This window comes from Tinamus guttatus, unplaced genomic scaffold (genome assembly GCF_059628265.1).
Source record: "Tinamus guttatus ecotype Peru unplaced genomic scaffold, ASM5962826v1 Tinamus_guttatus_pri_ptg000240l, whole genome shotgun sequence".
NCBI classification, from domain to species: Eukaryota; Metazoa; Chordata; class Aves; order Tinamiformes; family Tinamidae; genus Tinamus; species Tinamus guttatus.
This window is the reverse complement of record NW_028288774.1, coordinates 7,242,092-7,251,986: the sequence shown is the minus strand read 5'-3', so window position 1 is coordinate 7,251,986 and position 9,895 is coordinate 7,242,092. Positions and strand designations below refer to the sequence as shown.

At 36.4% G+C, this 9,895-nt stretch overlaps 1 protein-coding gene across 2 annotated transcripts; it reads left to right on the top strand.

Annotated features, from left to right (window-relative positions):
• RNF141 (ring finger protein 141) lies at window positions 1-9,147 on the top strand. 2 transcript variants are annotated; one of them, XM_088525836.1, is made up of 6 exons: window positions 1-62; window positions 2,042-2,241; window positions 3,359-3,467; window positions 4,463-4,644; window positions 7,119-7,226; window positions 8,534-9,147. In XM_088525836.1, exons 2-6 carry the CDS (start codon window positions 2,057-2,059, stop codon window positions 8,682-8,684), a joined length of 735 nt encoding a protein of 244 aa, XP_088381962.1. In that variant the 5' UTR covers window positions 1-62; window positions 2,042-2,056; the 3' UTR covers window positions 8,685-9,147. The 2 variants fall into 2 exon arrangements, with proteins under 2 accessions (XP_088381962.1, XP_088381963.1); XM_088525837.1 differs by having other exon boundaries at window positions 44-62; window positions 2,039-2,241.
• Window positions 9,148-9,895: the final 748 nt, after the last annotated feature.

Genomic DNA, 9,895 nt, shown 5'->3' with positions numbered 1-9,895 from the left:
GGCGCGCGGGGAGCCCCGCGCTGGTGCGGCGCGGGCGGCGAGCAGGATGCCGGGCCGTTGGGGTGAGGGGGAAGGGGGCGGGCCGGGAAGCCGCTGGGCGCGAGGGCGGCCGTTACGCGCCCGCGGGGTAACAGCCGTTCTCGAGTGGGGGCGGGGAAGTGGGGTGGAGGGGGCGTGACGCAGCCGGACTTGTGCGTGCGGCCTGGGTGCGCAGCCGTTGAGTGCGGCCCAACGGTTATAGCCGGGCGGTAACGGCTACTGCGCCCTGATGGTCTGGTGGCCGAGCGTGGAGCGCCCATTTCGGCCCTCCCCTGAACGCGGTTGTGTTGTTTGCTCTTGCCCGCGGCCCTCGTTTCGGTTTGCTTACCCTGCCTTTTCTCCTGGGGTGCCTCTCTTTGTTACCAGTCTTCTTGCTGATAGGTCTGGTGTGTGATTTTGAATTTGGGAAGAAAAAAAAACACTATTGCAATATTTTTAACTAGGAGCTAAATTATTTTTGTCTAAACTATTCTGTGCTTTAGCTTTGTTTTATTAGTTCGTACTTTGCTTCTACAGGAAGCAATTAGAGGGAACACAGAAATGGAAGATAGGAGGTAGGTTGTGCTTGAGGGGCAGAAGGTTTTTCCACTGAAAGGTTGTTCCTCAGGGGTATCTCCTGGGTGTGCCAAGCACGAGGACCAGGGAGCTCGTGAGGAAGAGATTGGAGGGTAGGCTGCGAGGAGGAGAGATTTCTGTGGGAGTGCAGCTTTCCAAGAACAGAGATTAATCAAAATTAAAGCATTAAATTTGAAGTTAATTCTCCTAGATAAAATACTAGAACATTTTGTGAGATAGTGGGATAAGAATGTACTTTTTCAGTTCTTACAGCATGGTAGTAAACTTCCTGACAGTTGTAGGCTATTTTCTTGGTAACGTTTACACACAAACTTTACATACACGCAGGGTGAAATTCTGTTTTTGCATAACTGTAGAATGTTTATGGTACACACAGAATCAGATCATATGTTATTCTAATTAAGGTTGTAGTAAGGTTGTTTTGCTATTTGAAACTTTTATGTATAGAAGTCTTAAAGAAAGTGAAACTAGTGAGTGTCACTAGCAGTGGCAAACTCTGCGTGGGCCGAAAGAATTTGCCCCCCTTTGCCCATTATTAAAGGGCAGAGAGAAGTTTTGGGGAAGTGTCAGATGAGGAGGGAACAACAGGAGGAAAGGAATAAAGACTTTTTCAGAATCAGAATGTAGGGCAGAATCTTTTGCAGACTCTGGAGTGTAAAGGAAAGGTGAAACAGTTAAGATCAAGGAGGTTAAACTAGCGAGTACTGTAACGCAAACCACAACCGAGTCTTGAGAGCAGACTACCAGTGAGGCTTGGCAGGATGGCTAGAGCAGAAAACATGGCTGTACAGATTTTTGTTTGTTTTGCAGAATCTTGTTTATAAATTTCATATCCTTGCAGAAAACGTTGCAGAATATGATCTCTTGAACAGTTCATGATTTTGCACACATAAGGACTGGGCCAGTTTCACTGATTTTTGAATTGATTTAGGCTGATGTGAGTCTCCTGTATTACCAATTTAAAAATGTCATCTTTTGTGCAGGTGAAATATGAAAGCTAACTTAAAATGTCTGTGTACGTATAGATGTTAGTGTGCCTATTTTTATATTAAGTTTCACACTTTTTTTTTTTAAATCAAAGATTATCATAAATGGTCAGCATCTTGTAAATTGTCATCATGATTGTAAATACATCACATGTATTTACATATGTGTTAGGGTTCTTGAAAAATCTGTATGATTTTTTTTGTTTAATACAAATAATGCTTAAAGAAAAATAATACTCTTTTCCTAAGTTATTAATGCTACATCCCAGTTTCTTTCGAGTGTTCTGCCTTGTTTCCAGTTTGACTGTCATTCAGGTTGTTCCTTGAATTATTAGACTGATTGAGGGCAGTTAAACTCTTACACTGAAAGAAGAAAAATAGGAGCAGTTTTCTTTAAAACACTCAAATATAACTTTTACTCTTTAAAATATTTTTAGCAGAGATCCTACATATGAATGAGACCTGCCTTGTATGGAACTGAGGTGAAGAATTTCAACATGGGTCAACATATTTCAAACCAGACACAAACTGTAATTAATAAGTTGCCAGAAAAAGTAGCCAAGCATGCCTCTCTGGTTCGAGAAAGTGGTTTCTTAACGTATGAAGAATTTCTGGGAAGAGTGGCTGAGCTTAATGATGTGTAAGCCTTACTTTCTCTTCTTCTCCTACTCTCTGGTCATGTTCCTCATTAAAAAAGTGATGAGGCAGTGTGTTTGGAAACCACTGACCAAGATAATTCTAAACAAAAGGCTGTGTGAGAGAGGCTTTTATAGCCTATCTTTTGTATAACTGGTATATTGACAGCTAAAAGAAGCCAACCAAACAGCAGAGTTGCTATTTTCACTCAATTTTTATAGTCTATAATGAGGTCAAGGGGAAAAGTAAATGCTTAAAAGGGGTTATGTAGTGTGCAGGTTTTGGTGGTGTTCGATGTTTAGTTGTAATGTTAATTTATTTTCATTTTAGAAATTGCTTTGTATAATTTTATGCTTTTACTAGATGGTGCACTACTGCACCTTCAATAACAGGTAGCTGTCTTCTGAGCAGGTAACTTATTTAAGTTTTGAAGAACATTAACTTATATTGCATCTGTTAAATCATACTAAAATATACTTAAATTATCTGCAATATATCCCTGTAAATCAAGGTTTTTATTTCTTTGCAGCCTTTACTTCAGCTTGAAAGTAAAATATCTAGTTCTGATTCTTAAGGAAAAGATCATTTTGCCTGTGTTCCATTAAAAAATCAGGATCAGGTGAAGCTTGCTCCCTTACTACTAATATATGCCAACAAAGATACACCTTATTTGCTTCAGTTAGTGTTGCATGGTTTTCCCATACACTCTACATAAATAGTTTGCTAGGTTGCTAGTTTGCCAAGGATTACAAGATTGCACAATTACTCTAACAAACAGTAACGTTATATATAAATGAAAATATAATGTCTATAAAGGATACCTATTTCCTCATGGTGGATCAGAAAACTTGCACATCATTTTGTGAAATACACTGTGCAAATTACAGTTAAATGAATTGTGTGTTTTATATTGAAGGACACGCAAAGGAGGTCACTATTCTTAATTTTCCTGTATCTGTTTGGGCAGTTATGCTAAAACTTCTTTAAGGGTAAAAAGCAGAAGGGTAAACAATAAAAATAGAATATCTGAGGTTCTTCATCTTTGCGTATCTAGTATATGATGGTAGGCTTATTTTTCTTTTCTTTTTTTCTTTTTCTTTTTTTTTTTTTTCCTTCTTCAGTACTGCAAAGTTGGCTTCTGGACAAGACAAACATCTGTTATTTGAAGTGCAGCCAGGTTCTGATTCTTCTGCTCTCTGGAAAGTGATTGTTCGGATAGTCTGTACTAAAGTAAGAGTGTGAAAATTTTTGCCTTTGTTTTTGTGCGTGTGTGTGAAAATATTTGGGGGCATTACTTGCTGGTAAAATCACACAGCTGTTAAAAAAGGTACTTTGATACAGATGATATATTAAATGTTATTTGAAATTAAGCTTTAAATCTAGTTTTCTGTAAGAAGTGCATCAACAAAGATATTTTCATGACTGAATTTAAGGGAACGTTATTGCTGCATGGTGATTATGTTTTAAGTTGATTTATGAGGTTAAGCTATGGAAATCAAGTAGCGCAACAAACTGGCAACTGTGTAGTTTGGTAGTTGAAATTAGTTAGCAGATTCAAGCATTATTAATTGAACTAGTATAACTGTATGCAGCTTGATTTTTCTTTATATATATATATATTTAAGAAAGACCAGAAATTAAATACCTGTTAGTTTGAAGACCAAATTTCTATTTTAACTTGGAGACTCCTTTTTTCCCCCTCAGTCTCCTATCAAGTAACTTCCTCAGATGATCCTGAAGTCACTAAGCAATTTTAATTCTTGGAGTTCAAATTAGGCTCTTAAGCTTTTTTGTTTTGGTCTGGTTTTTGTTTTTAGTATCTACTTGAAGGGAGTTTTTGTTTATTTTTTGGGTAATGAGATATAAAATTTTCATTAAGGGAACCATTATTGCAGACAATTTTAAGTTCCAAAAGTGAAATAAATATCATTCTGTTTCTTGTACTAACATTAACCCACTTCACACATATCAGGTCCCCATTTGGTTATAACTTAAGCCCATCAGCTAGTGACACTAATTGTCTTGTCATGTAAATGAGTTCCGGCTGTGATATTTTTTCTTAACAAAATGGGAAGGAGGTCTCTCTGCAGATCTTACTGAAGTGGAGCCAGATATGCTAAAATTGCAAAGTGGCTATTTCCATGAGAAATGCAGTGCACACAAAAAACAAGCAATGTCAAATACAAACCTAATACATAATTGTTAATATTTTCTTGTATCTTAAGATAAATAAAACAAGTGGCATCGTGGAAGCTTCCAGGATCTTGAACTTGTATCAGTTCATTCAACTTTATAAAGACATCACCAGTCAAGCAGCAGGAGTTCTTGCACGTAGTGGTGCCTCTGAAGAAACTGCTGAGTGTTTTACGTCTGTGTCATCTTGTCAGGCCAGCTTATGGATGGGAAGGTATTCTGATATACTTTAGCTTCTGACCACAGTTACAACATAAATAGTTCGGCAGTTATGTGTCAAACCTGATCTACAGACATCTAGCCGCTAAAGCTGCATGTGGTTGCCGGATGTAGACTTTGTATCATCAAATTGTATCAAATATTCATAGCACACCTCCTTTTGTAACAGGAGAGCTACAAAGTACTTGGATAAATTTGTTTTGGTGCTACCCCTACTTGGGCTTCAGAAGAAGCTTTTTTAGTGGCCACCTCTAATATAAACTTGGTATATATCGAATCTCTCAAATAAGGAAACAGGAGGAAATGGAATCAGCTGCAGCTACAAATCTATGGCTTTTGACAGTGTTTGTTTAAACAGGTTTTGTTATTGTTCCACTTAAACTTTCTCTTCCTTTTTCACATTTTGGCATGTGAAAGTTCCCATCTGTTGCCACTAGAAACTCATCAATTGCAGTAATAATTTAACTGGCAAGACTGGAAAAATGTGAACTGTCTCACACATGTTGACATCCTGCTTTCGTAACTAGAGGAAAAGCAAAAAAAATGAGGTCAACACCTGCAATAACTTTAGTTCAGATGTTACAGCAAAAATCTTCTCATCCTTTCCCTATGTGGAAATGTTGCCTTCTGATTTTTGAAGTTAGTTTAGAGTTCTAACTTTAGTCTTGAGGTAGATTTTAGAAAAAAAATGGAGTAGTTCTCTGTGAAGCCATGCTCTATTTCTTTATGGTATAATTTAATGAAGAATTGATAGCTAGGAGTTTTAACATGTTATTGAGATGGTTCAAAAACTGCCTTTAAAAATGTCACACTCTAGTGGTTAGAATGAGAAATACGTTGACTACCTTGTCAGTAAATAGAATCCATTGATTTTTTCTGTGTCAGAATCTTGCAGAATATGCTTTTTATTTCATTTGTTTTCTGCTTTTGTTGTTTGGGAATGGATAATTTTAAATTATGGCTGTCCGGAATTATTAAAATGCTAGCATTAGGTAGCAAATTGTGGGCAAGTTTGGAAAAAGGTACTTCCCTGCCCTTTCTTAAAGATAAAGGGTTATATTTTTGAGCACGTATACATCTAGAAAAGCTCTTTTACTTGGGGGGGGAAAAAAAAAGTTCTTATGCAAAACAAACTTATATATAGCTAAAGTTGATAGGTACATACAGGATTTCCTAGATTAAATTCGTTTTTTTGTTTTTAGATTTGAGATGGGGAAAAGTGAACACCCAGAGTTTGTGTTTTTAAACTTAATTGCTTGAAGTGGTATTACTGACAAATGACAATAACATTTTTTTCAATACATTTTGATACTGGAATGCTGGAATTTAGTGAGCACATTGTTCTATTTTACCCCAAGACACGTTTTGTTGTATTTTTTTCCAAGACACAAAATGAATGAAGACTGAAGCTTTTCAGTATTTTATACCTAGGAAATCTTATGTTCTGTTTTTCTGTGAAATCCTCACATTTACTTAAATTCTTCTCACCTTTAGATGTTTTTTAGCTCTACAAGAGCTGGCAGTCATTGTCCAAAAATAGCAAATATTATTCTTTTAATTCTTGTTTTTATCTTAACTTCTTCCACTGGAATAATATCCGATTTCTTTAGAACATCCACTTCCTAAACAGAGCATTCCAAAGTATCTGTAAGTGCCTTGCTCCTGATATTGAAGAAACAAGCATTTCCTTGGTTTGTCACTCTTGTATTTTTCTATTTCTTTCACAACTTAATCCTATGGGTAAATCTCAGATTCCAGAAAGCTGATAAATAGTGTGCTCCTGTTTTAAGTATAATTGCCTCTCTGTACACTAGCAAATTTCAAAATCTGAGTTATCATCCAGGTGGAATTAGCGAGCAGGCAATCTAGTGGTGATCCTCTTACCAGATGTGGTTTTGTCACATTATCTAGGTTGCAAGTCTGTACAGAGAAATTTGACAAAGTTCATTCTGAAATAATTTAGCCTGCCACTTTGTCAAAGGGAGGCAGATTTCTTCTGCCTTTAATGTAAACAGTGATTCCATTCGTTGGCCCAGTCGTGTGGTATATAAGTTATAACTTCTCATACTTCACTTGTTATGAAAAACAGTTTGCATAATACATTTTAATACCAAAATACATTTTAATACCAAAAGCATAACCTGATGCACAATAAATAAATAAATAAATAAGCATATTCTTCCTTAAATTTGAGTTCATTTACTACTCTTCAATATCTTAAGGCCTTGTCTCCTGACTTATCCAGTTAGATCCAGAATGATCTAACTACTTCATCCACAAAATTACAAATTTTATTGTAGATAAGCACAGGTGGATACCTGTGGATACCGTCAGTCCCTCATTAGCTATTATGACAAATGTAGTAACTAGTCTGGTCATATAGCAGAAGAAAAATATCTTAGCTAATCAGGTCATAAATATAAAACATTACGAGTAATGTGGGAGAAAATACTGTATTTTCTTGTACAGGGTTAAACAGCTGACAGATGAAGAGGAATGCTGCATCTGCATGGATGGGCGTGCTGATTTGATCTTGCCATGTGCTCACAGCTTCTGCCAGAAATGCATTGACAAATGGTAATACATGTTAAGGAATATTCATTATTTTATGCTATATATTGGGAATCTGACATGTTTGGGGTTGATCTGACCAGTTCTTCAGTTCCCTTATAATTTAATGTCTGAAGATATTTATGAGATAATGTACATATAATAGATAAGAAGCTTTTATGAAATTAGATTGCAGCAGAAGGAAGGAAAGATTTCAGAATGTGTAAGCATCTTATGCAGAATTCCATTTTGGGAAAAAAAAACTGTGAGCATGCTTTTTAAACATTTTTTGATAATTTCTTACCTCTGTAGTAGTAGTCTTGTAAAATACTGTTCTTGCATCCTTGCTCGAATATTGGAGAAAAGAGGGTGGCACTGATCCTAACCCCTTGATATGGTTCACAAAATCTTATACAATGCTGCTTTTAAAGAAAATGAATCAGTTGTTTAAGAGTGTAGAAATGTAAAGGCAAGTTGGACCATTTTATTACTGTATGGGGAATAACCATCAGGGACTTTTTTCCCATATATTATGCTTTCACTCAATTTACGAATTAAATGTATCAGTTTTCCTAGAAGATTTCATCTTGATAGCAATGAATGATAGCAATGCATTGAAACTTATATATAGTTACCATCTTACAATATATGTTCAGTCTAATACTGAACTGAATAGCTTTTCAGCTGCTATATCAATCTAATAGATTAGTTGCTTGAAATCTGAGAGAAAGAGAAAAATCGCTCTGGGGAGGACCATAGCTCTCTCCACTCATCGTAAGGAAGTCCTGCAGGAACTAGGCAGGTGTTCTGGCAGCCTAGCACTAGTTGATAGGGATCTTCTCAGATAAAGGCTTTTTTTTTTTTTTTTTTTTTTTTTTTTTTTTTTAACCTACTTAAATCATTTAACGTTGAAGTCAAATGTTTTGTGCATATGAATTTTGTTTTGTGACTTTCAAATGCTTAACATGGAGGCTATTCTTATAGCTCCCTAACAGGTTTTGGGTTTAGAAGCATATTTTGGGGGGCCTAGAAGGAGGGAGAGAGAGAGCCTTGAGGGGCTGATTTCAAACTTCAATGGACTGAATGGAACCTACAGAAGACTCCTCTTTCTCTTTACATAGGAAACCTATGGGGACTAGTTTCCGAGGTAGCCCAGCTGAGTATATGAAAAAATGAAGAATTAGCAAAATTTGAAACAAGCGTATAAGCTATAGGTGATCTAGTCCAATCAATCTGTCCACAGTGTGGGGAAGAGCGCTAGGGTTTTGGGGGGTTCTTTCAGCCAGGATGAGATCATAAATGAAAAATACTTGTTTTTCTGACTTCCTGAACAGGAGTGATCGTCATAGGAGCTGTCCTATCTGCCGTTTGCAAGTGACTGGAGCAAGTGATTCTTGGGTAGTTTCAGATGCCCCTACGGAAGATGACATCGCTACTTACATACTTAACATGGTAGATGAGGCAGGCCAGCCTCACAGACCCTGACACTGGCCAACAAGCTGGCAATAGTAGGAGCACTTGAAGCTTTCATTTTCATGAATATCTGTTTTTATCTCCCGTTGTCATTCTTCCACCGCTCCTGTCTTCTACTTGTCTTCTTGGCTGCTGTGAATCTATGCTGCTCTTTTAAAACACAGGGTATAAAAGCCAGTATACATGTGTGTAGTCTTAATTATTAATCTGTAGTTTCAGAAAACTCTTTGATTATTAACATTAACAGAGATTATTTTAACAATGATTACAGCTATTATTAAGTATCAATTTGACTACTAAATTAAGCTATTTATATTAGTACAGCTGCTGTTGGAGCATCACAAAATGCACGGCTACAGGAATCTAAATAGGTATAAACTGTGAGGTTAGATTGCTGAACCTCGTAACTCTTATCCTTAAAAGCAGCCTCTTTTATTTTCCTGACAAACATGAATAAAGATGGTGAGTTAGGACTGGTGATTGTTAATTTGAAATTTTGCTGCTGAAATTGAGAACTTGAGTACTAGCAATTGGTAATTCTTCAGTAGTAAGTTATTGCTCCCTATAGTGTTTACAAGTCCTGATAAACACACCTGAGCCATTTTAATTTTTAGTATTGATTATTTTAAATCTATTTTGGAGAGCATAGACAGCTTTGTAAATGTACTTGTGCTTTTCCTTATCCTCCTAACAAGATAACCTCTATGAATATACCTTTTTTTAAAAAAAATTTGATATTTAGCACAGTCTCTTTAGCTTGGAAACATTAAACAGTTTCATCTGCAATCCTAAAAAAATTCGTTTTTCTATAGCTTTTTGATTAAAAAAATTTTTTTAAACATCTGAAAAGAATTACTATATTTAGGTAGCAGTTAAGATGTCATTTAGTCTGATGCTGTGGTTTTATCTGCTTTTCCTCATTTTTCGAAGGGATGAAATCATGCATGCTAAGGCTATAAGGTCATAAGCTAACCTAAGGGTGCTGTGCTTTTTATCTACAAGTGCAATATGCTTTTATGTAGCAGAGAGTAACTTCTACTTTGATAACAGCTCTGGGCTTGCAGAGATGTGCATCTGACAACTTGGGGAAAGGGATATCACAATAGGAGTAAGTCTGTGCATTTCTGTGTTTAGCAAGGTCAAATCTTCCAAGAGTTGCCTTAGAAAGTATAAAATAAATTGTCATCATTAGTATTCAGGAAACCCATCTGAAGTCTGGTCTG